Source organism: Protopterus annectens, chromosome 10.part0 (assembly GCF_019279795.1).
Source record: "Protopterus annectens isolate FY-2018-M chromosome 10.part0, PAN1.0, whole genome shotgun sequence".
NCBI lineage: Eukaryota > Metazoa > Chordata > Ceratodontiformes > Protopteridae > Protopterus > Protopterus annectens.
In genome coordinates this window covers 769,041,591-769,069,005 of record NC_056744.1, presented here as the reverse complement: position 1 = coordinate 769,069,005, position 27,415 = coordinate 769,041,591, and the positions used below count along the sequence as shown (strand labels likewise).

Genomic DNA, 27,415 nt, shown 5'->3' with positions numbered 1-27,415 from the left:
ATGCAATATGGATGAATGGGTAGGTAACCACAAATTTACCCCTGGTTTAGCACCTTTGTCCCTCATGGATAAGGGCAATATGTAAATGTCCCAGCATGTCCTTGTTCTGCCCATTTTTGGGTTATTTAAATACATACTAGAAATTTTACTCCCCGAGCCTCCACTGAAAAGGGGTCTTTGTGCCCATATGGAGTTCCCCAGTCAACAATTGTAGAATAAAATAAATAATAAATAAAATAAATTACAGTGGGAAAAAAGCTACCATAGGACTGAAAAGCTAGGCTTCTTAAGATCCTCACAGATCAGTAGCCTAATTAAGTGCCCACTCTAACACAAAAACCAAAGAAAATAAGACTCCACGGGTGAAGAAACTTGGTTCAAAAAAGCAAATGCATATCAAACGTGGATAAATAATAACAGAATAGTTCGAAAATTTTCAGTAACTTTTAATCCATAAAATAATAGTAGGAAAAACAAATTCGTCCTTGAACCAAGATGTTCTTCATCTCACATTGCTGCAGTCCTAACACTTGGGTAGTCCGCTGTCCCTCGGTCGGCCCGAATATCAGAGTATAAGGCTGACGTCGGTCAAGGCGCATTTGACTGACATCAGAACGTCAGGGTACAAATGCGCATGACCGACGTCATATCCTCAGTCTTTTTTGCCGCATGGTCCGATGCAGAAGCAGTGTTGCAAGTGCCGTTCGGCGTTCTGAAATTTTTCGAATTCGGAGTTTCAGACCGAAGTCAGAGTTGGTTAAGTATCCCGTTGGGGAATATTTTGTTTTTTCTTGCCTCAGTGGTTTACCGGATGTCAGAAAAAGTGAATAACTGTATTTCTTGTGGGAAACAGATTCCGCATAGGGACTACCATAATTTGTGTATACCTTGTTTGGGACCTGAGCACGACGTTGTTGGGTGTCGCTTTTGTGCTAGGTTTAATAAACGCACTATAAAGCGAAGGTTGGATTGTGCCAGGTTGGTCTTTGGGAAGCGGTGCAATTACAATATGCCGTCGGATGCGCCGGCTTCCTCAAAGAAGCGCAAGGACAAGGCAGTTAAAACTAGGTTAGAGGAGTCGTCCGAACCGGACGCCGGTTCTTTAGAGGCGTCAGGGGAACCGGTGGTTCCGACGGAGGCCTCTGGAGTCCCAGGGAGAAACTTTGATTTTACAGGATGTGGCCTCCCAGGAGGCAGGTCAGGCTACAGGGGCTTCTCAGATTACTTTACTCCCTCCCTTCCTAAGGTGTCTAGGCCCTCTCTTTCTGCTTCCAAGGCTTCTCCTAGAGGCAGGTCTAGTTTAGCTGCTGTGGGTGTCACTCCTAGTTCTTCAGGTTCTGTGCCCAAGAAGCACATGCTTAAAATGGCAGAAGATTTAATTACTTTAATTAGAGGCTCTATGCCCCCTCCTGATAAGAGGCCTAGGATGGAGCCAGTGTTGGGGATTATGAGCAGGCTTCGATGTGTCTGAGTCTTCGGCTGAAGACTTGCAGGAGTATTCTCATTATTCTGATTCTGATGTTGATGATTCTACTCCTTCTGCTTCTCCTCCTGAGGATTTTTCTTTTCAGAGACCCTTCACTCCATGAGAGAGCACTTTAAATGGGAAGGTCAGGACTTCTCTGACTCCAGGAAAAGGCTTAGGGAATTTTGTTTTACCCCAGCATAGGCCTTTGGCTATACCTCCTGTTTTGACTGTGGTGGAAGATGTGTTTGCAGAGGCTTCTCTTAATCCTGATTCTTTGCCTCCTGCTCCTGTTAAACCAGATAGGTATTACAGGGTGCCTGAAGCTCATAAGTATCTTTTAAGAGTCCTAGGGCAGACCCAGAAACTGTTAGCCAGGGGCCTAAGGGTGTTAAGGCTTCTGTTGTCAAGAATCCGGTTCCTGCAGATAAAGAGGCCAGGGCCTTGGATAGATGGGGAAAGAAAGTTTATACTTCTTCCACCCTAGCCATGAGAGCTTTGAATTGCCAGTTTCACATGTTAAAATATCAAAATTATCTGCTTTCACAGTTGAAATCTAAGGTTGATGCTCTGGCGGAAGGTATTGATTGTAAAGAGTTACAAGATTTAGTGCATGTTTCTGAACAGGTGGGTAAGCATTCTTTGCAATGTGGTTTTGATGCTGTACAGGCCTCCTCTAGGGTGGCTGCCACTGGGTCAGTTCTTCACAGGCATGCCTGGCTGAGGGATCAAAATTTATCTGACCATGTTAAAACTAGGATTTTGGATGCCCCTTTGCAATCTGATGTCTTGTTTGGTTCTCCTGTTGAGGCAGTTTTAAAGAAAATGGAAGACAAGGCTAAGTCTATGCAGACTGTTAAAGATTTTTTGCAGGTTCAGCCTCCAAAGTTTAGTAGAAATTGGCCTACTAAGGGGTGGACGAATCCTTCTTATGATTCCCAGTCTAGGGGTAGATCTAGACGTGGCAGGGGCAGAGGTCAGGGCTCTTTCAGGCCTAGAACTGGGGTTCTCCTGCACAGTCTTCGGTGAGGGCAGGGGTCAGTCCTTTCGTAAACAGACCCAATGACCTACCTTTTCAGCTGCCAGAGCCTTCTCGCCTGGCAGCACCTTTGGGAGGAAGGTTGGCACTTTTCAAAGAAAATTGGAGTTTGATTACCCAAGACAGATGGGTGTTGGATATCATACATCACGGGTACAGGTTTTATTTCCATACCTTGCCTCCTTTCAAAGGCATGCCAGACATTCCTCCTCAACAAAGAATAGAGGCTCACAAGCAAATTTCTCTGTTACTCCAAATAGGGGCCATACAGCCGGTTCCTATGCCAGAAAGGGGCCTAGGATTTTATTCTCGCCTGTTCCTTGTACCAAAAAAGGGGAACACGTGGAGACCAATTTTGGATTTATCTATCCTCAACACTTATCTGGACATTCCCAAGTTCAAAATGTTGACGTTACAACAACTTTTACCTCTGCTGGGCAAGGATCACTGGATGGTAACTTTGGATCTCAAGGAGGCTTACCTTCATGTTCCTATCAGACTAAGTTGCAGGAAATATCTGCGTTTTCAGACTGGGACTTCTCACTATCAGTTCTCTGCATTGCCCTTTGGCTTATCTACTGCCCAGAGTATTTACGAAAGTTCTGGCTCCAGTGATAGCTTTCTTCAGGCTAAAAGGAATACAAATCTATCCTTATTTGGACGATTGCCTGATTCTGGCTCAAGGAAAGGACGAGCTTCTTCGTCATTTGGAATATGTGATAGCAGTGCTAAGATGCCTGGGGTATTCTGTGAACGAAATAAAGTCCAGTCTAGTACCCTCTCAAGACATGTGCTTTCTGGGTGTAAGACTGAATACAGCATCCCAGATGGCCTTTCTAACCCCGGACAAACAAAAGAATCTTTCCCTTTACTTCCATCATCTTTCTCTTCAGTCCGGGCTGACTGCAAGGACAGTCCTTCAAGCCTTAGGGTTCATGGCATCTTGTATTCTGGTGCTTCCCAATGCCAAACTGCATATGAGGAAGTTGCAATGGTATCTCAAAATGTATGGACTCAGCACTGCCAGGATCTGGACACTGTCATTCAAATAATACCTTGCATTCAAAAGGAATTTTTGTGGTGGGCTCAGGAATGTCACCTAAACAAGGGACTCTCTGTGACCCGGCCAGAGGCGAGTCAGATTCTAACAACAGATGCCTCAGACAAAGCTTGGGAGCTCATTTAAACGGAAAGTGGATACAAGACAAGTGGCCTGTCAGACTACTGCATCTACATATCAATTTGAAGGAGATGTTAGCAGTCCAGTTTGCATTAATAGCTTTCAAGGATTTACTTCTTCCAGGGCAGGTGTTGATTCTAACAGACAACACAACTGTCATGTGGTACATCAACAAGCAAGGGGAACACATTCTTATCCTCTATGCAGGCAAGCAATGATTTTGTGGGAGACTGCTCTCAGTTTACAACTAAGTCTTCAGGCAAGGTTTCTGCCGGGAGCACAGAACTCCTTAGCAGATGTGTTAAGCAGACAAATCATGGATCCCCACGAGTGGAAACTGGATCTTCATGTATTTCAGAAATTGACAGTGTCCTGGGGAACTCCAGACATAGATCTCTTCGCTTCTCCACTAAACCACCAGCTGCCAAAGTTTTGCACGAAGAGGTTTCATCCCACAGCTTGGAAAGTGGATGCTCTTTCTTTCAGTTGGACAAATCTTCATGTGTATGCCTTTCCACCTCTGCCTCTCCTCCCAAAGGTACTTCTGAAGGTCAGACAGGACAAGCCAAGGATGATTTTGATAGCTCCAGATTGGCCTCGACAGCACTGGTACCCATTACTGAGAAGTCTAGTACGGAAGCCTCCATGGCCTTTGCCTTTGATTCCACATCTGTTGTCCCAGGAGGACAGCCATCTGCTCAATGTCAAGCTTCACTCTCTTCACCTAACAGCCTGGCATATTCTGTTTTAAACCATAGAGGGTCTCAACTTCCACAACAAGTTTTGAATGTGATTTTGGAAGCTAGAAGGCCTAGTACAAGGAAAGTGTACGCAGATAAATGGAAGAGATTTTTGTTTTGGAGTGCAGCTAAGGATTTGGATGTTTCTGAGCCTGATTTAAGTGTGGCTCTTCAATATCTTACTGAGTTATTGGACAAAGGTTTGTCCTTCTCTTCTATTAAGATTCATGCTGCAGCAATTTCAGCTCACTATGACTGTGACCCACCATTGTTTTCTCATCCTTTGTTCAAGCAATTTCTTAGAGGGGCAAAGAATATAAGACCCCTACGAAGAGCTCCTACTCCTGCTTGGGGTCTCAATTTTGTGTTGGAGAAACTCACTCTACAACCTTTTGAGCCTGCAGCTACTGCTGAGTTGAAATATTTGTCATGGAAGACTGCTTTTTTGTTGGCCATTACCTCAGCAAGAAGGGTTTCTGAATTGCAGGCCCTTATGGCAGTTGAGCCTTTCTTAATTTTTCATAAGGACAGGGTATCTTTACGTACTAATCCTTCCTTTATGCCTAAAGTGGTTTCTAGTGTGGCTTTAAACCAAACTATTCATTTGCCTACTTTTTATGCAAATCCCCAAAATAAAGGGGAAAAGATTTTGCACACTTTAGATGTACACAGGCAGTTGCGATATTATTTGGACAGAACTAAAGGGTTCAGACAATCTCAGCAGTTATTAGTTTCTTTTGCTTTGTGCTCTCAGGGCAAGCCCGTGTCAAAACAAACTATTTCTAAGTGGATTGGATTTTGCATTGCTTTCTGTTATTCCCATCATGGCAAAGAGATTCCAGCTGGGATTAGGCCTCATTCCACTAGGGCTACTGCCACTTCAACAGCTTTTTGAGGGGGTGGCAACTAAGGATATTTTGGAGGCAGCCACTTGGAGTTCAGTGCATACCTTTTCTAGGCATTACCACCTTCCACTGTACTCTAAATCCAGGGCTGGTTTTGCCACTGCTGTGTTGCAGGGCATTTTGGCAGCTCCTGCTTCTATATGATTTGGCCATCCTCCCTTACCTCTGCTTTGGGATTCTACCCAAGTGTTAGGACTGCAGCAATGTGAGATGAAGAACATAGTACAGTTTTGTACCTACCATAAATGTAGATGTTCGAAGATCCACATTGCTGTAGTCCAATTTACCCTCCCTCCTTCCCCTCTGTATTGTGAGGTGGTTGTGTGGGTTGAGTTATCCATCTGAGGTATATTGTGCATATTGTATATATGTTGTATATATTGTACATATTTTTGGTATTAGGCTGGTTGTTTGTTTAGTTGTTGTCTTTGGGTTTGGACCTTTCTTTTTAGGGTCTTCTGACATCTGGGGCAAGAAAAGACTGAGGATATGACGTCGGTCATGCGCATTTGTACCCTGACGTTCTGATGTCAGTCAAATGCGCCTTGACCGACGTCAGCCTTATACTCTGATATTCGGGCCGACCGAGGGACAGCGGACTACCCAAGTGTTAGGACTGCAGCAATGTGGATCTTCGAACATCTACATTTATGGTAGGTACAAAACTGTACTTTTCTTCACCCGTGGAGCCTAATTAAGTGCCTATATTTTGCCATTTTATTCTGTATTGTAAAACTGGAAATAAGCGTATTTTAGAAGTTCTGTAGTTTGACTCCTTTCCACCTTCACAATAAAAGGAACACAGTGTGCTTTCAGGATTATGGTCAGATGTAGATTCCACACAGCCCCTGTTTACATAACTATTACAATTGTTGTGTGCCACTCTGTAGTTGGGATTTTACAATGACCAAATATCACTGTGGTATTTTTTTTCCTGTTGCCAGCTAATTCCTCCATCACCCTTTCCTGTGGTCATCCACTTTCTTGACAACAAATCCTATCTGCAAAAGGTGCAAACCCATGCATTCTAGTGACGATGTGTCTCTTACCGACTTTAAATTGGACTAAAGAAATGGAGTTGAAAATGACATTTTTCTAGATTAAAGGTGCTGCTGCTTTTGCTTCAACTCAAGCCTTGTTTTTACTTCTGTATCAAATTTCTGTGTGGTTACTGTTAATCCAACTCATCCTGTCACTATACACAGCTCATGTGACATGCTTCTGTGCTAAAGCAATTCCTGCTTTGATCAACAAGTACCAAATACCAGCATTTAAGTATACTGCTGCTACTGGGTCACATACCACTCAGGTTAAACACAAGCCTTGATTGTAATTTTATATCACATTTTTGTGCACGCATTGTTAATGCAACTCATATTGATGCTATACCCACTTTTATGAAATATGGTTCTTGTACTGTAATTGACAGCTAAAACAATTCTCTTTTTAAGTATTCCTCTAGCTCCTAAGCCTTCAGCAGCTTCCAGCACCACAGAAAAGCTCTGATAAATCAGTTCTTCTCAGTTCATCACTGCTATTTAACTCAGAAGTTTCTAAGCACAGCTGAAGGTAAATTATGATGGGGGAAACTGGTAGCTCAGAGGACTAAACCTCTGGACTATTAATGAGCTGCTTCTTGTGCCCATGGCACAGGATTTGATTCCTTAAAACCTATTGTATGACAGTGAGTAAGTCACTTAAGCAGGCAGTGCTCCCAGGTGAGCAGAGGCAGTTTTCCTTTGGGCTTAGTCAGCCAAGAGATAGATAAAATAAAATTAAAAAAATCATCTGTGTTTCAAATTTTTGGAAGGAATAAGAGAGATTGATGTCTCACTCTGTATGAAATAAAACAATCAAGAAATGTTAAAGCTGCTTTGCATTCCAAATCCAACTCTGAAAGTTCACAGTCTTGGCATTTGACTTTAATTTATCAGTTGTTAACTGGGCACACTTGTCTGTGACGAACCAGACAAACATGTTTATGATGAAAAGTGTTGAGCAACTGGAGAAGTAAGGGAAAACCCATCCCAACACAATAAAAACATAAATGTGTAGGTAGTTCTGCTGGCCCATCTGCAAATACTGTTTTGTTGTCTTTTTTTCCCCCTTTGGTAGATGGAAAGGAAGATGAATGCATCACTGATAAAGTAGTAGAGAAGGAGGAGGTTCAACATTTGCAAAGTGGAAAAAAAATCCATGTTGGCAGAAATGATCAACAACAGAAGACGCCAAACTCAAAAAATGGAAAGTAAGAGTATTGTTAATATTACTTCACTTTTTAAACAGTTTTTGCAATCACCATTCTTTTTACTGAAAGATGAATTTCGTATTTTATTCATCTGATCCAAATGATGGGTACTGAGCCACTTGCTGGATTTAATCCAGCCCTGCTAGTGTTCTAAGCCTCAAGCTCCTTTAAGATTATTTTTCCCTCCAGTAGTCACCCTGGACAGTAATTTTCTTCAGATCTCATTTGCTACCTTTCACCCCATATGACCCCACTACATAAAGCTGGAACCTCAAAAGAAACATTAGATAACGTTAGAAATATCACCATCCTTACATTCCTTAAAAATATTGGGAAAAAGTATCAACAAGCAACTTCTTCAATACCTCCTTCCACGACAACTGTTTGACACCAACTCAGCATGGCTTCTGCCTATTACATAGTATTATGACTGCCCTCATATCCTTCCTAGACTCCATCAGCAAAGCTGGGGACAATGGTAAATTTGTGTCCTTTTTATTCCTAGACCTGTCTGATGCCTTTGATGCTGTGTCACATAGCAAACACTTTCACGAAATGTCTTCCCTTGGCCTCTCACACTGTCTTCTCACCTGGTTCAGAATCCATTGGTCTAACAGGTAACAATCTGTTAAATGGCTCTGTCCACTATTCCTTTTACTACCAGTTACTGCAGGTGTACCCCAAGGCTCTGTTTTCCTTCCCCTGCTATTTAGTATATTCACCAATACACTCTCTATACTTCTCAACAAGCCTGTCTCATACAATATGCAGGTGACTCTGTTCTCATTTGTTCCTGTGATAGCCCATCTCATCTTCAACAAATAACACAAGAAGTCTTTAATGTCATTGAAAGCTGGCTACAGCATGCTCAATTATTTCTCAACCCTAAAAAACTGAACTACTACGGTTTTCTCCTAACTCGCATAGCTTTGCGAAAAGTAACTTTAGAATCACCTCCCTAAACAACACTATCTTATACTAATTTGCTTGGCTTGACCATAGATGACAGCTTAAAATTCAACTTACATATTCTAAATGTGATTTAATAAAATCACACCGAAAGTTAGGGACGCTTTACAGAACAAAAATCTTCCTTACAACTAATAATAAAGTAACTCTAGCTGATATTTACCTACTACCATAACTTCTATATGAAGCACCTATCTTTAATAGACATTCAGAACTCTCTAAAAACTAAACCTGAAGAAACAAATCTGATCAAAGCCACCACTGTACTGTACCACACTAAAAGAACTAAATTGGTTAGAACTAACTCACCATCTTGTATGCTCCCTATTAATCACAGCACAGAAAATAAGTCTTTCAGCCTACCCAGCTCTTATTACACTTCTTTAAAATCACATCCCGTAATGTTCCTTAAGATCAAATGATAAACAGCTCCTTATTATACATATGCAAAAAAAATCTACAGGACACTCCATGTACTAAAATGCAGAAACAAAAATCCTGAAAATCACTCAGGTTATCACCCAACCTCCTCATCTTTAAAGGTTCTTTAAAAATTCACCAATTCCTGGCTGTGCTCATGCCAAACACCAAGCTAGTACCATCCTATAATCCATGATCTGATGTTAATCTTCTTTCCATTCATCACTGATGGGGTTCAGTTCTGAGCCCTCGGAACCGAGTCAGCCTTTTACCAAGCTCGCGCCAGCCAAAAAATCTTGAGCTAAGCCTCTACCCAGAATGCCCTTCTCCCTGGTGCCTCAGATCTCGTTTGCCGCATAGCCGTAAAGCTGCGTTTCAGCCGAGCTCTCAGCTAAGTGGAAACTTATTTGATATTTTGTGTGAAAAACTTGATATTTCTTCCCTTAGTGAGCGATTACTATTTCTTGTGTTTTTTCTACTGTCAGACCTTGATCTTTTCTTCCTTGCTCTACCAGTTGGTAAACTTCCAAGTACCATTGTTGGTATGGCCTTGTCTCCTTACCCTTGTGGTATCCCTTCACTACCATAGCTGGTATTTCTCTTTTCTTTCCTAGCCTGTTAGTGTTTTTTTCAGTAAGACATTTCTGTTTTGACTTTTATATATATATATATATATATATATATATATATATATATATATATATATATATATATATATATATATATATATATATATATATATATATATATATATTTTCTGTTTTTACTTGTATAGTTATATGACTTTGTGGTTTTTTGAACTGTGTTTGACTTACAACAGACTTGTTACATTTTGTCCTTAAAGTGTTTGCCTGTGATGTCTCTGTCAAAATGTTGGATAAGAAAGGTACTTCAGGGTATATGCATTGTACTTAATGTAATGGCAAATTACCTAGTAATGATTCTCACGATGATTGTGTATATTGTTTGGGGGTTCCCCATCTTTCGGTGCAACCTCCCTGTAACATTTGTCAGAGTTTCAGTCAACACACTCTGAATGAGCGCAAAAATAAACTGATACTGAAAGGGTTACTTAAGTTTCCCTTTTCAGATGTCATTTCTGCAATGGAGGTCTCAACCCCTCCTACAAAAGACAAAAAGAGGTCCCACTTGGTTACCTCTTCCCCCTCGGGTGATCAGGGTAAGCCTGTGAAATCAAAGGTCCCCAAGTTGTCTTTGGAGCATAAATCTGCCTCTATGTCTCCGTCCATGTTGGCTCAGAGCATTTTGAAACCTACAATACCGGCGCCAGCTTCTGCTGCGATCCTGCCTCTGGCACTGATGATAGACCTCACTACGCCTACTACGACTTCGGCACCTGTGACCACTACGGCTCAGGGCATGCCTTTGATACCTTCGTCTGTTATGATGTTGGAACCTACCACTTTAACTCCGAGTGCCCCTTCGGCACAGAGCGTTTTTTTGACCAAGTTGAACTTGACCACATTAATCCCGGTCTCAAAACTTGAGACATCGGTGCCGGCAGACCTTCCACCACGGACCTGATACTCTCCTTCCATAGATCCGTTCCTGGGCCAGATGTATAGCCTGTTCATTAACCGACCTGACTACCCATCCAGAGTATCCACTAAATCCACCAGGAGCCTGTCAGAACACAATGTGGTGCGTCTTGTAGACCAGCTGTTGGCAGCCAGGGGGATACCCACACTTTCTAAGACCAATCCGCCTGCAGGTCTTGGGTTAGTTTCTCCACGGACACCTCCTTACATGCCTCCTGCGACCATTCCGGTTCCGAAGCTTTCTGCTCCGATGTCCTTCTCAGAACCCACCACCTCGACGCCTATAATGGACCTCACTCAGGCTGTGGGTTTGCCCCTCTGGTCCTCGGTTCGGAGCATGGTTCCGTGTGTGTCTTCGGTTCCGTCCTCAGTACCGGTAGCCACATCTGCACTGATGCTGCTTGAGGCTCCGTCGTTGGGGACGGGTTCATCAGAGTGGGGTGTGACCCCGATCCCGAGATTGTCTTTCTCGGTTCCGGGCTCCCATCCCTCTTTGGGCGGACCTGCTTTCCACGCAATGGAGAAGGCTTTTGCTTCTGGAAGCACTCCTTTAATGTCGGAACCCCAGTTTTTCCCCCCTGAGCTACAGCTGCCACAGACCACCTCCCCGTTGCACTGGGCAGAGAAGTCACAGGACACGCCCTGTTCAGGGTACCCGCTCTTCTGAGTCCTCCTCAGAGACCCCTACTGAGGAGTCCCCTCGAAAGAGGACATGCAAGAGAAAGCACATGGACTTGCCCGAGAAGTCTTTAACAGAATAGACAGATTACGATGATGGTGAAGGCTCCCCATGGTCATCTCCTGATGAAGACTCCTTAGGAGACATCCTGGAAATGCTAAAACAGAGAGGTGACTGGAAGCCTTCCAACCCTTCATCTGAGGAGTCTGTGTTCCTGCAGGCTTTCCACACCTGGCCGTCTACCTCTTGAGTGACCCCGCCTGCCGACGAGCTCATCCAGCTCATTGTGCAGCGCGGTTGGAAGAGCCCTGATTCCATTGAGACGATCCCTCTGAGACCTGACAAAATTCTTTCCCCTCCCGAGGAGAGCCCTCATTGGTCCAGAGGGTTACCAGTCGATGCTATGATCGTGGCAGCGGCCACGAAAAAGGACTTGGCTGAGGAGAGTCCTGCTGTCCACTCACCCAACAGAGAGTCCCAGGCAGTGGACAGACATGGGAAACAAGTTTTTGCATCAGGGACCTTTGCCATATGGTCTCTGAACTATTTGGCACATTTTACGATGCTCCAGAGGGACTTGATCTGCGAAGTTTCTGAGACACTCGCAGGACAGGTGTCTGAAGAGGTCAGGGACAAAGTGGCCTCGTAGCTCGCAACCCTGGAATCAATCTCCAACTCATCCATGAGGTTGCTATCACATGCGACCAAAGGGGCGGCTAGAGCAGCAGGTGCAGGTCACAAATGTGTCATGCCTGGATGCGCATTTGTGACCTCGTGGACCCCTTCAAGTCTTATTTTTTGAATGCTTCCATCGAAGCATCGTCCCTTTTTGGCTCAAAGATGGACACACTAGCCAGGTGCGAGCAAGACCCTGTCTGCTGTAGGCCTACGGTTTTCCAATCCTCAACGTTCCTTCTCCAGGAATCAGAGGAGTGGGAAAGTGTGGCACAAAAAATCTCAGGGTCCTTTCCATGCCACACGTGGTGATGATACCCCCAGGGGCAGAGGGGGTAACAATTCCAGATGACACCCTTACAGAGGCGGGGGGTCCTTGTAACCAAGGCTCCAGGGACTCCTTCGCTAGACAGCCTTACCAGCGCTCCTGAGGAACAGCCCGATTGCTTACTTCTGGAAGCAGTCGGGGGTCATTTTTCTCTGCACCAAGCTGCCTGGCAATCTATTGCCACCGATTGTTGGGTGCAGAGTATAATCATCAGAGGTTATACCATCCCCCTTTCCTGTCAGCCAAACCTTAAAAAAAGCTTCCCTGTGTTCAGCCCAGTCAAAGGGAAGAAGCAGCTTCAAAGATAATAAAGCTATCTCAAAAAAGAGTTCTGAGGAAGTCTGTATTACAACAGATGAAAGCGCTTAACCAGTTGAGTGTCTATATTGTATTTAATAAAGGAGCATCACTGTTCAAGCTGTGCTGAAGTTCTTTAGTCCTGCACCAGTTTTGTTTTGGGACATTTTGTTGTTCTATTGTTGCTTTTATCTCAAAAAAGAGTCATCCAACCAGTCCCAGCAGACCAATGCGGATCCGGATTCTACTCAAGATTCTTTTTGGTGCCAAAAAGACAGGGGACTGGAGACCCATTTTGGATCTCAGCACCTTGAACAAGTCTGTCACCCAAACCAAATTCTAGATGGTCACGGTTCAGTCCATTCTCCTTTTTTAAGGGAAGGCGATTGGATGTGCCTGATAGATCTCCAGGATGTGTATCACCACATCAAAATGGACAAACAGTCTAGGAGTCTGCTTCGCTTCTGGCTAGGGGCCAGTGATTATCAATATTTCGTGCCCTGCCATTCGGTCTCTCTACAGCCTCCAGAGTGTTCACAAAGTGCATGGCAGTGGTCACAGCTCATTTGAGATTACAAGGATTCCAGGGGTTTCCATATTTGGATGACTGGCTTCTCACCGCCCCCACCGCGCATCTTCTGGTAACAGCACTGCATTATACACTCTCTCTGGCAAAGATTTTGGGAATAACAATATATTGGGAGAAATCACACCTTACCCCTACGCAACAAGTAGAATTTATCGGAGCAGTTTTCAATGCCCAGTCCTGTCTAGTATCACTCCCAATCCACAGACTCCAGCGGTTGAGGCTCCAGCTCCAGGTGATTCTCTGTCAAACAAAAGTTTCAGCAAGGGAGGTTCTTCAGGCCCTAGGATCCATGGCAGCTTCAATTCCGAAAGTGCCCCTGGCGAAGCTACACAAGTGAATCCTGCAATAGCTCCTTCTTTCTCACTGGTTCCCAAACTATCACTCCCTCAGTTATCATATTCACATAACCAACTACTGCAAGCAGGACCTTGTTTGGTAGATGAGGCCAGTTGCACAACTTTGGAGTCGCCCATTTCAATCGCCTCAACCCAGGGCCATTGTGACCACGGTTGCTTCCCTGATCAGGTGGGGGGGGCATTTCCAGGGAAAGACAGTCCAAGGCGCATGATCCACATTAGAGGCCAACCTGCATATCAGCATTCTATAACTGAGAGCGGTGCTGTTAGCATTGCAGGCTTTTCATCCGGTTCTCCCTTCTGGGACAATTGCAATTCAGTCAGACAACATGTCAGTGGTCTGGTATATCAACAAGCAAGGAGGAACCAAGTCCTACCCCCTGTGTCGAGAGACAATGAGAATTTGGCAGCGGGTGATAGCTTCCAACCGCTTTCTGATAGCAACGCATATCCCGGGGAGCTCCAGCATAATTGCGGACAAACTGAGCAGATGCATCCTCCTGCCTCACGAGTGGTCCCTCAACCCCCAGGTGGCGACAAATCTTCAGCCACTGGGGCCATCCTTGCTGGGATCTTTTCGTCTCTCCATCGAACAACAAGTGCAGCAGCTATTTCACCCTCTTTTCCCCAGAGGGGGAGTCCCTGAGGGACGCTGTAATCCACGATTAGCCCACTGGACTTCTTTACGCTTATCCTGCCATTCCCCTGATTCCACAATTCCTAAGGAAAGCTCTTCGGTTGAGATGCAAGGTGATCCTCATAGCCCCGTTCTGGCCTCGTCGAGTTTGGTTCCCCTTCCTTCAGCCTCACCTAGTATGCCCACCGTGGATTCTGGACCCTCTTCCAGATTTGATTACTCACCCCCAAGGGCTGAGCCATCTGAATCTGTCCAGTCTCAAGCTTAACGGCTTGGTTTCTCCACTTCCATTAGTTGCCAGACAGGCTAATCTCACCTCACCAGTTCGGGACATCATTCTGGCCTCTCATAAACCATCCACCAGAAGACTTTATCAGTATAAATGGAAAAGGTTCTCCACCTGGTCAAAGGATAACATGCTAGACCTGTATTCGGCTTCAGTGACTGCAGTGCTACAATACATGTCTAAGTTCTTTGCTGATGGAGCTTCTGCCTCTACCATATGAGTACACCTGGCGGCGATTTCTAATTTCGACAATGGTCTAGATGGCACCCCTCTCATCTCCTTGTGTCTATGTAAAGCTTTCCTCAAAGGAGCTTCTCACATCAGGCATCCATTTAGACAGCCTGTGGAACCATGGAACTTCACTTTAGTCCTTCAGTCCTTGATTCAACCCCCCCCACCCCCCGTTTGAGCCCACAGCGAAGTGCAACCTAAAGTTCTTGCTCTGGAAATCCTTGTTTTTGGTAGCTATCACGTCAGCCAGGCGAGTTTCAGAGCTTCAGGCATTGTGTATCAAAAGGCCCAATTTGGTCTTCCATAAAGATAAAGTATCACTCCGGAAGAACCCATCTTTTCTGCCCAAAGTTGTTTCTGATTTTTTCATTAACCAGACCATTGACCTACAAGTGTTCTTTCCAAAATTTTTCAATAAAGGAGAGTACTGCCTGCATTCCTTAGATATGCACAGGCAGCTGAGATTCTACCTAGACAGGACCAAACCTATGCGTAAATCTGATCAGCTTTTCATTTCCTTTTCTGGGCCTAGAATGGGAAGTCCTGTTTCCAAGGTTATGTTATCAAAATGGCTAAGGGACTGCATACGTTTTATCTATTCTCTCACAAAAGAACCTATGCCTAAGGTTAAAGCCCATTCCACAAGATGTATGGCAACATAGCCTTCCATTCCAGAGCTTCTATGGATGACATTTGCGCAGTAGCCACTTGGGCCAAAACTCATACCTTTATCAATCATTACACATTTATATTTGGTCTCCAGTGGGAGAGCTGCATTTGGCTCAGTGGTACTTAGAAGTGTTCTTCCATAAGGGCCGCCCATGGACCTCAAGGTAGCTTGGGATTATGTCCCATCAGTGATGAATGGAAAGAAGATTAACAACATCAGATAAAGAAGTTATGTCTTAGCATAATGTTCCATCTGTGTTGTTGATCTTCTTTTATTCATCACATCCCACCATCCTTCCTCCACCAAAGGCTGCTAGGGGATGATTTGGGTCCAAGTGGTGTCCTAGGGTATTTGCGCAGAAGTAGCCTCGGCTTTACTTCTCTATCTCTAGCAAACTCGACCTGAGGTAACAGGGAGAAGGGTATTCTGGGTGGAAGCTTAGCGCGAGAGTTTTTGGCTGGCACGAGCTTGGTAAAAGGCTGACTCAGTTCCGAGGGCTCAGAACCGAACTTCATCAGTGATGAATGAAAGAAGATCAACAACACAGATGGAACGTTATGGTAAGACACAACTTCTTTTTTCTATTTCACCCCACCTGCATCTTCTAACCGCAGTTTTATCTCTCATCCTACTTTCTTGCAGACATCCTCTCCCTTCAGTTCCTCCAGCTGTAATAATTTTCATTTCTTTGACCTACTGTCCTTCTCTCCTACCTTAATTTTATCTCCTGTTCCACTACTGAAAATCTTACTTATTTGCAATACTACCAAAGTACGTAGTACATATCCTTCAAATACTCATTTATAATTTGTAAATGTCTCTTACTCTAATATCTGTCTGTGTGTGTGTGTGTGTGTGTGTGTGTGTGTGTGTGTGTGTGTGTGTGTGTGTGTGTGTGTGTGTGTGTGTTTGGGTCTATTTCACTGAATTTCACTGAATCTCATTTCACTGAACTGCAGTTAGTATATATGGCACTGTGCAGAGTACTGTACGGCAAGTAAAAGGTATATGCCGTTTTCCTCACTGTAGTGTGATCCTGGAGTTAGTATATATAGTTGGGGGGGGCATGCCCCCCCCCCACTTTATTTTATATTGTATTTTACCGAAAATCTCAAAACAATACATTTTAAACAACAGACAGGCATAGTTGCAACAGGAATGACTAACTCTCTCTCCAGAAGGCAGTATGTACCCCCCACACCCCCCCAATTATATATACAAACTCCAGGATCGCACTACAGTGGGGAAAAGAGTGTATACTTTCACTTGCCTTACAATACTGTACACAGTGCCATATATATTAACTGCAGTTCAGTGAAATGAGATTCAGTGAAATGAGTTTTCAGTAATTTGAGTTTTCAGCGAAGTGGTTGGGGTGAAATGAAATTCAGTGAAATGAGATTTAAAGAAACAAAGTAGACCTGTGTGTTTATATATATATATATCTGTATATACAGATGTATATAGATAGATATGTAGATATGTATGTTTTCCTTTCTTTACTAACTGTTCTTCACTCTAACTTATTAATAATACTTTTCTCAATTAATCTCTTTTTATCTCTTGAATTCATGTATTCCCATACTTATCTCAACTCTGCTTCCATATCTATCTCTGTCTCTCTCTCTCTTTCACCTCTTCTAGGTTAAGCATATTAAGTTTAGTTCTTTCACTAGACCACCTTAGTATTTCTTTGGTTACTTCGTATTATATCACACTGTATTATTTTTGTAAAAATGACAATATTTACAACTTTGTTGTATTATATTGTACTTGTAAAATTGACAGTACATATCAATTGTTTACATGTACTATATTCTGCTGTTTTACTTTCATGCATTATTTTTGTAAAAATGACAATATTTACAACTTTGTTGTATTATATTGTACTTGTAAAATTGACAGTACATATCAATTGTTTAAATGTACTATATTCTGCTGTTTTGCTTTCATGTAATATGTTGGAGCTAGTCTCCCAGGCCACCACTGAAAACAGGTGTTGGCCCAGTTGGACTTCATGGTAAACAGATGTCATAAGTAAGGAAAATAAATTTAGCATATGAGTGTGTGAGGACCTTAGCCAAATCCTTTTTTTCTGTTTTTCAGTGAATTTATCAGCCTCTTCCCTTTAGAGTTCATATATGTATATATTTTAACTCCTTTAGGATTCATCTTGCCTTTAGGGATCAGTTTTTCTAACCATTGACTTATTTTTGCTTTTCCTCCCTTTTCCTTTTTTCCTTTAATCATGTCATTTCGGCAGTTGGCTTGTTAATTCCTTTGTTTAAAAAATTAGTTATAGTAGTATTACTATCAGCACTGAAGCCCTGTTTATTTATTGACATTTGTTGACTAGGAAAGTCCACTGTTGAGCAACTCATTTTCAGTGGAGGCCCGGGGAGAAAAGTTCAAGGAAGATGCAAAATATTAAAATCATGTAAAAAATTGTATAGTGCATAGAAATAGTATTCAGTTTTAGTAAAAACTGACATACAATTTTGTGCAATTATTACAGCTAGAAAAAACAAATTGGACATATTAACATGTAGTAAATTGTATAGTCAATCTGAAAACTACGTAAAATTCAAGGAGGAAAAAATCTTTGATCTAACAGTAGGGAATTCAAGATTTTGAAGTATGAAAAGTCAATTAGGTGAATTAGGTTAAAGTCTTTGAGACTGATATTGGAAGGGCTAGAAAAGAAATTTGTAGGAGGAAAGCCAGGTGTAGGTATGTAGCAAAAGGATTAGCAGTAAATTGGAGGTAATCTTTATTCAAGGTAGCTTAGCCATATGTGTGCATGGGCAGTTATGAAGGTTAAGGTTGTGTTTTTATAGAGCAGATTTAAATGATTTTATAGTGCCCAGTTGAGTGACTTGAGGAAGGTAATACATTCCATAGTTTGGCAGTAGAGTACGGATAAAGCCTTTGTCCAGTTCGTTTGTTGGGTTTGGTTGTGTTTAGAAGTTGCTTATTACTAGAGTGAAGGTGTCTGGGAGGGGTGTAAATAAGTAAATACATACTTATTTCAACTCTGATTCCATCTCTCTCTCTCTCTCTTCACCTCTTCTAGTTTAAACATATTAAGTTTACTTCTCTCACTAGACCACCTTAGTATCTCTTTTACTCTGTATTTTATTACACTGTATTATATTTGTAAAAATAACAATATTTACAACTCTGTTATATTATGTTGTACTTGTAAAACTGACAATCCATATCAAGTGTTTAAATGTACTATATTCTACTGTTTTGCTTTGCGTGATTGAGGAAGGCAGTGCATTCCATAGTTTGGCAACAAGAGTATGAATAAAGGCTTTGTCCAGTTCGTTTGTTGGATTTGGTAATGTTTAGAAGTTCCTTCTTACTAGAGCGAAGGTTTCTGGAAGGGGTATAAATAAATAAATCAATACTTATCTCAACTCTGATTCCATATCTCTCTCTCTCTCTCTTCTAGTTTAAACATTTTAAGTTTAGTTCGCTCACTAAACCGTCTTAGTATTTCTTTGGTTACTCTGTATTATGTTGCTTTATATTGTATTTGTAAAAATTACAATATTTACAACTCTGTTATATTTAAATTTAATGTTTGTTAATTTTTTCTGTGTGAGTTTGTTATTGTTCGGCTGTTAACTGTTAGACATGTATAAATAAGACAAGATCTAGAAGAGCTTCCATAATTTTGCCAAATGTGGCCATAAAATCAGATACCAGGGCACCCATGACATCTGCATGGTGTGCCTGGGTCCAGATCATTTCAGTGCAGACTGCTGTATTCACAAGGCATTTCAGGCCATATTCCTTAGCAGATCACTACAACAAGCTTAATCTAAAGGATAGTCTACCCCCAGACCCTTCAACTGATAAACTGAAGAAAGAGAATCGGGGCCTAGAAACAGGGAAATGGATGATACCTGCCCCTCCTGGGATCCAAACACATTGAGACTTGAGACTACAACTTTTTCTTCTGCAGCTAAACAGCCTTGTCCTCTGGCTACTCCAGCTACAAACAAGTAGACTTTCAACCAGTAGGCATTCTTCCAAAAAGAGAACTTCCTTTCTTTATTTCCAGTCCACCTTCCACTTCTTCCCTCTGGTCTAATGTCCTTCAGAAGCTACAGAAACAACCTAGGAACTGCACTATGGTGAAGCAGAGTACATGTAAACAAGACAGTCAAATAAAAAAAGAAAAACAGACTCTGCAAATGTATATTCAAGACTTTAATCGCAAAGCTTCCAGATCTAATGATCCTTCTTTAATGCTAAAACAAATATTAATGCAGTACAGATGTCCATTATATAATATTCTCAGTCAATTAAACAATTAAATGAAATCAAGTAATATAAACCCACCAGTCAAATAAAAGGTCAATCAAATTTAGTAATTTAAAGCAAAAGCAACAATAAAAGAATCTTCATCACTATCACTCCATAAAGGGTACATATATATATATATATATATATATATATATATATATATATATTGTGTGCAAATGTCTTTTTTAAGACACATTTGTTTATGCTTAAGAATTGGCTTTAAACTTACAGTTGCATTGATTCCAGGGCGTCTATCTGCATGAAGGGTGATGATCCAGTTGTACGCACATATCTCAAGTTTATTGTCAAGATCACCCCATCTAGGATCATCAGTACATACCTCAGTAGCTCTAAATACCAAGCCATGCTCATCCCATGGTCTAAAAAGTGCTTTGCTAAAGCATTAGTCTGAATCAACCTATGTATTTCAGACTTATGCTGTATTATACACTCCTTTAGTTTTCTGTAAGATTTCCCAACATAAAAGGCAGAACATTTCTTGCAAGTCACAAGACAAATAATATTATATGCATTACATGTAGCGAAGCAGTTCAACAGAAATTCTTTACCTGTTATTGAATATTTTAAAGTATTATTAGTACAAATAGATTCACAACAGCAACAATTGCAACATGGATATGTGACATACCTATTTCAAGTTCTCTTTGGGGAGTATCTAACGTCCTTATAGCATAAATGATTCTTTAAGTTGGAACAATTTCTGTAAGTAAAGCTTGGATCATCACCAATCAATGACCATAGCTCTGCCAAAGCCTTAAGTATTCTCCAATTATTTCTTATATTTTTAACAAATTTTGTACATGTATTGTAAGAAGTCAAGTAGCGTATTTTATTATGTTGAGAAATCCTTGAGGAATTTCTAAAAGCTCCATTGCTCTGTGAGAAATAGGGCTTATTAATATCAGCCCTTCCTTTCAATACTTCATCTGTAATACTGTTCAGTAGTTTGGTGTCATATTCCCTTTATTCCTGAGCCATTACATCCATCTGTTGAAAGCAGTCTAAATCATTAGCATTCAAGCTACTTGCCCTTTTGAATTGACCTTTAATAATTCCTTTAAAAATATGTTGAGCGTGCATACTTCTATTGTGAAGATAGTAATTTGGTTGTACATCCTGCCTGTACATACTTGTATGAATAGTACCTGCCTCGATTTTTATGAGCATATCTAAGAAATGAATTTGAGATTCAGAGCATTGCATCTTAAGCCCTAAGAAATAAGTAGATCTGTTATTGGCATCAACAAAATCATTTAATTCAGAATAGGTGCCATTCCACAGTAGGAATAAGTCATCCACAAACCTCTTGAAAAACAAAATATTTTGTGTCACATATTCAGAGCCATTATAAATAAACTCCTCTTCCCATTTATTAAGGGCTAAATTAGCATATGTGTTTGCGATGGGAGTACCCATCGCAACACCTGTGGTTTGATGATACAATCGTTGATCAAAAATAAAGACATTGTTTTCCCGGACTAGGTCTAGCAACTCACAGATGGTTTCATTTTCTCTGTTGAAAATAGTACTCTGTTTATTCAGTAACTCCCTAATCGCTTCAACACCATATTGATAGAAATTACCATAAAAAACGATGTTATGTCCAAGGTCACCAAAAGCACATTATCTAGCTTCTTACCTTCACAACACCATTCAGATATACAACTCAAAAAGGGTCCAGTATCTCTAATATAACTTTAAATATATTTCAGATGTCCAAGGTCACCAAAAGCACATTATCTAGCTTCTTACCTTCACAACACCATTCAGATAAACAACTCAAAATGGGTCCAGTATCTCTAATATAACTTTTAATATATTTCAGATATTTACTCAAATATTCTTGAAAATACAGAAAAATAGATTCAGTTACCCATCCTCTGCCTGAGACAATAGATCACTTTGGAGGATGGGTCAGAGATTGTGCACTTTCAGAAGCCCATCTAGAAAGGGAATAACAGGACGGGGAACAGTAAAAAAAGTTAAAAAGTTGTAGAGATGTATCGTTCATAGTTTGCAGATCATAAATCAACATCTTAATATTACTAATCATTCTTTTTACATCAATAGATGCAGCTCGTTTAAAATTAGAATCATCAGATAGAAGAGCATTCATTTGTGCTATATATTTCTCTTTATCCATAGGGCAATAGAATCCCCCTTGTCTGCTTGTTTAATCACTATATTTTCATCATTCTGTAGCTCCATTAATGCTTGATGGTCATCCCTAATTAAGCAATAACTTAGATTTAATATTTTGTGGTTATACAGCTGTTGCTCACAATCTACATAAAAAGCTGTGATAACCGAATTACTAATCGGAATGAAGCTACTACTATTTTTACATACCTGGTTATTAGAGCAAGAGGTATCCTTAAAAAAATGAATTTCAGGTTGAAATTTCTAACAAAAAGTTTCAGATCATTAAGGGCATCTAAAATACTGTCAGACATAGCTGGAATAAATGTTATGTCCTTATTCAAAAGAGAAATCTGATAAGGTGAAAGTAAAATTAATCACTGAACCAGACATCATTCCTGCACTCATCTCAACTGACTTCATGTTTGCGGACTGTTGTAGGTTTGCCTTCCTCTTCCTTTTATTGGACATCTTCCTCTTGAGGCATTCTGCTGGCAATTGGATATTTTTCCTGGTAGATTCACCTGACTAGTTGGAGGCCATTTGCGAAAACCCTCTGATGTAAGCATATTCTCAGCCATAGCAGAGGTAGAGGCCACACACATAGAAGGAGCAGATGAATTAGAAGTAGAATTTACCAAAACACTAATATCAATGGCCATGTTCATGTTGTGAGAGTTGTTATTGGTTGTAACTGTAGGCGGAGCAGTAATTTCATCAAGTTCATACACAGAACCACGATTGTTACTTTTAGTTATTGTTACCTGTTTTGTTCATATCTTTTGGGCAAGAAAATATATTGCTCATTTGAAAGTCTCTCATATCTCCCATTAATTTATGTTTCTTTGTAGCTTCCAAGTCACGTTCAAACTTAACTAATTTATCAAGCATTTTATTATAAAGTGAAACACAGTCTCTAAATGACAGTGAGTTAGATATTTCACTTTCCAACTCATCATGCTTATTCTGAAGATCTTTCTCAGTTTGCTGAAAGAAATCATTCATCAGTGTCATATATTCATAGCCTAATCTCAAATTTATTTGTTGCCATTTTCTAAGAAGTTCAGGATAAAGATTACCGTAGGATGGCATTTTTAATATATAAAGTCCTCTGGGTACAATACGCAGTTCATGATAAGCAGTGAAACTCAAATGTTGCCACTGTAGTCTCTTAAAATTCTGAACTTTAAGTTCCAAGAGATTAATCCAATCAACACAGGCATTTCCTTCATGTAGTCTTTCATTATTACTTTGAGACTCCTCCTCATTCATAAGACCCGGCAACAGGTTCACATTTACTATTTAAAGGTCACGTAAAGAACAAGCTCGAATAGGAGCAGTAGTAGTATTTCGAACTTCAGCAATGGGTTGCATCTTAATTTACCAAGAAAATATAAGGCACTTTAAGTGCTTTTTACTGTGTTTTGAGTGAAAAAAAAGTTACTTTTAAAGCATTTAAATTTTTATCAGCTTTTGCTTCTTGTTTTCCCTGGGAAACTTCACCCCCCCCCCCACCCCCTAAAGGGCCCATCTCAGTACCGAAAGATTGCCAAATTACGGTAATGGCCACACAGGTAAAAAACACTCTCCAAAGCTAAGAATACAGCATCCATGGGACCAGACGACATCCCGGGCTGTGTAATACATGGACTACAAAATGAACTGGCACCTCACCTAAGTGTCAGGTTTAATCATAGCCTCACCTCAGGCTTCGTGCCCACTGAGTGGTGCCCAGCTACAATTATCCCACTCCACAAGGGGGGATTCACCTTGGATCTTGGGAACTACTGCCCCTTCTCTGAAGTACAGGCCAACACTAAGGGACTCTGGCTAACAAAGTTCACAGAAGACTGCAAACTGGGAGCCATTATTGAATCCCCAAATGATATGGATATTCTATAAAAGGGCCTTACAGAAACAGATGCTTGGTGCCAGAGCCATAAGCTCAATGCCAAGAAATGTATAGATGTTATGTGATCCTATCTCGCCTACATTCTGTACTGATGGGCTCGGAGCCGATCCTCGGCTCCGACTCGGCACGCTATGCTATAGAGCGAAGCCTCTTATTGGCTGAGCTATTCTCTATCCCAGGATGCACCACCACTAATCCCCCAGATCTCGTTTGCCGCTTACAAGCTAGGACGTGGTCTCAAACTTGGCTGAGCTAAGTGCTGTTTTTTTCTAAAGTTTTCCTGTCAGGAAATTCTCTATTCTTACCCAAAAGCTGTTTTAACAGCTATTGTTGTTGTACGAGTGTTTTTTGATATATTTTTGTGGTAAATTTGTGTGTTTGTTTAGGGAAAGGTTTCCCGTTTAAGTTAGAGGGGCCTTCCCCTATTCATTAGCAGTTTCTATTTTTTAAGGAGGTCAAGTACCTGTTTGAGTTAGAGGGTTCTTGGCCCTCCTTTTTGCTGTTTGTGTTAATTGTATTGTACTGGTATTTTTGATTCATCATTAAAAAAAAAAAAAAACTTTTATTGTTGTTTAAAATCTCTGTTTTTTTCTGACTACATAGTGATCTTTACCACTGTTATAGTGACTGTTTCAGAGACATTATGTCTAAAGAACATAGACCCTCAGGGTTCAAGAAGTGCACGAGGTGCAGTTATAAAATGTCTATAACTGATGATCACTCCTCGTGCGTATACTGTTTGGGCGCCAAGCACCTACAGGAGTCGTGCAGCGTGTGTCACACCTTTTCCTCTAGGGTCCTCCAAGAGAGGAAGAATAAATTAATCTTGAAAGGGCTGATTAAACCCTCCTTCGAGGAGGCCTTATCTTCCTCATCCTCTCCAACTAAGAAAAAGAAAGCGTCGGCTCCGACCAGCCCGTCGGAACCGACGACTAAGAAATCCAGACTTCGGAGCCGAGGGCGGAACGGTCTGCCTCGATGCCCCCAGTCTCGACTCCTCTGGTTTCGAAGCCGATGACTGGGGCTTCGAGAGGCGGGTCACCTTCATCGGCTCCACTGATTTTGGAGCCAATGAGGGTTGCCGGCTCAGACTCTTCCCCTTCGGCACCGAAGCCCTCCTCGGCACCGAGGGAAATTGTTTTGGGATCTCCCTCGGCACCGATATTGGTTGAGTCCAATTCGGAGCCGGTCCCCCCAGTCCTTTGGAGCCGATGGAGAAGTCGGTTCGGACCCGATCGGTTTCATTTAGATCTTCCAAGATGTCTGATTCGGACATCGACAGGGTGCTCCTAAGACTTTTTCAGTCTCCTGTGTTCCAAAAATTAGTTTCGGCTCCAGCCCATTTGGCTTCAGAGCCGATGGCCCACCCTGTAGTTCAGGTTCCTCCTCCAACAGCCTCGGCACCGTTGGAGCCGGTGCTGGTGGAGCTGATGGAGGTTTTCGGGTCGGCCCGACCCTTACTCCAACCCCGGCTCTCGAGTCGGAGTTCGGTACACGGACCTCCTCTGTCGGCCCCGGGGGGGACGCTTCGGGACTGATGTTTTCGGTTCCGAGCCTTCTTCTCGGTGCGTCGGCTGCGGGGGTACCGTCTACTGTTGTGGCCACGGGGGTTGGACCTTCCCAGGATTCTGGTGGTCCGGCCTTCAGGGCCATGAGGAGTGCGTTAGCCAAATCTTCTTTGGCTACCTCCACGGTCTCACCAGCACCTTCCCTACATACGGAGACTGGGTCTTTGGCAGTCCCCCTGTCCTTAGACAGCGGAGCCCCGGGGCCTGAGGTCACCCCCACTGGGGTTCCTCCTGGAGGTCCCTCTGAAGCTTCTTCAGAGGAACCCCCAAGGAAAAGATCGTGCAAGAGGAAGCACGTTGACTCCCCCGATGAGTCTCTCATGTCAGACACTGATCTTGATGATGCAGAGGGGTCACCTAAGTCGTCCTCAGATGATGTCTCCTTTGCAGACATCCTGGAAGCCCTCAAACAATGAGGCGGCTGGCATTCCAAACCCCCTTCTGCTGACGAGTCGGTGTTCCTTAAGGCCTTCGGGGCTCAGCCCTCCGCCTCCTGGGTGTCTCCGCCCTTCGACGAGCTCCTAGATTTGATCTGTCGAAGGGCGTGGGAACATCCAGACTCTGTGGAACCAGTGCCTGCTCGCCCAAATAAGTTCCTATCAGCACCCCCAGAGAAGGAGTTTTTGACAAAAGGTGTGGCTGTAGATGCCTTGGTGGTGGCATCTGCTACCCAACAAGATGTAGCAGAGGCTTCGACGTCCGTCCATCCTCCTAATAAGGAGTCTAGGAGCATGGATCGGTACAGGAAGCGCACCCTCAGTTCAGCGGCCTTTACCTTAAGGTCCCTGAACTATTTAACGCATTTCACCAGGTTTCAGAGGGATCTGATCAAGGAGCTTTCAGTTACCCTCTTAGGTAACCTACCTGAGCAGCTGGCCCAGATGGTTGGCTCTCAGTTGGCTACGCTGTCATCGATATCAAACTCGTCCATGAGGCTCATTTCATATGCGGCCGAGGGGGCGAGTAGAGCGGCGGGTACGGGTATTGCTCTACGGCCTTTAAGTCTTCCTTTGCCGACGCTCCCTTTGATGAGTCCTCTTTGTTTGGACCCAAGGTAAAGGACACATTGACCCGCTGCGAGCAAGAAGGTAAGACTTTGACTGCCGTAGGGGCATGATTTTCCACTCCCTTTCGGCCTTATCCCAAGGCTAAAAGAGGAGGGAAAATGTGGTTCCGTAGACCCCAGAAGTCTTATCCCTCACAGCAGGACGATCCCCCTTCTAGAGGCAGAGGAGGGGGAAATTTTTCTGGAAGACGCCGTCCCAGAGGCGGCAGAGGCCCCCGCAACACTGGAGACCGCGAGTCCTTTCGTGGCTCTTCAGCCTTTCACAGTCCTTGAGGGATTGCCCAACTGTGCAGCTCCGGAGCCAGTCGGGGATCGTTTTTCGAGGCACCTAAAAGCCTGGGAAGGTATCACTCAGGACCGATGGGTGCTTCGAATTATCGCCGGAGGTTACGCCATCCCCTTTTCTCACTCCCCACCTCCGTCCAAGAAAATCCCGGACCCGCCACCCAGTCAACGGGAAATTGCAGCCTTAGAAGTCTCAAAGCTGCTTCAAAAAGGAGTCATCCAACTGGTCCCCGCAGACCAGATCGGGTTAGGGACTTACTCAAGATTCTTTTTGGTGCCAAAAGACCGGGATTTGAGGCCCATTTTGGATCTCAGCATTCTAAATCGCTCAGTCAAAAGTCCAAGTTCAATGGTCACCTTACAATCCATTCTCCCACTGCTGGAGAAAGGTGTTTGGATGTGCTCCATAGATCTCAAGGACGCCTATTACCACATCATGGTAGATCAGGCGTCCAGGAGACATTTGCGCTTCAGCCTAGGAGACAGTCATTTTCAGTTCCGCGCGCTGCCCTTTGGTCTCACCACAGCCCCCAGGGTGTTCACCAAATGTTTGGCGGTTGTGACTGCTCACCTGAGGAGTCTAGGATTCCAGGTTTTTCCGTATCTGGACGACTGGCTCCTAACTGCCACCTCCAGGCGTCTACTATTGCAGAACCTACAAGCCACAATATCACTGGGCACTTCCCTTGGGATCACCTTCAATTGGCCAAAGTCTGTGTTGCTGCCATCTCAACGCATAAGATTCATCAGAGTAGAGATAGACTCAAACCGAATGCGGGTCTATCTTCCTACAGAAAGGATACAAACCATACAGGCTCAAGTTCAAGCCTTGCT

The 27,415-nt window shown here is 42.7% G+C and overlaps 1 protein-coding gene across 1 annotated transcript in view; it reads left to right on the top strand.

Moving 5' to 3' along the window:
• The window catches only part of LOC122813330, a 1,602,747-nt gene that overhangs the window by 1,137,699 nt on the left and 437,633 nt on the right, over nt 1-27,415 (top strand). Inside the window, exon 7 of the mRNA XM_044085591.1 lies at nt 7,445-7,577. Within this exon, the coding sequence (XP_043941526.1) occupies nt 7,445-7,577 (133 nt within the window). The remainder of the gene's footprint in view (nt 1-7,444; nt 7,578-27,415) is intronic.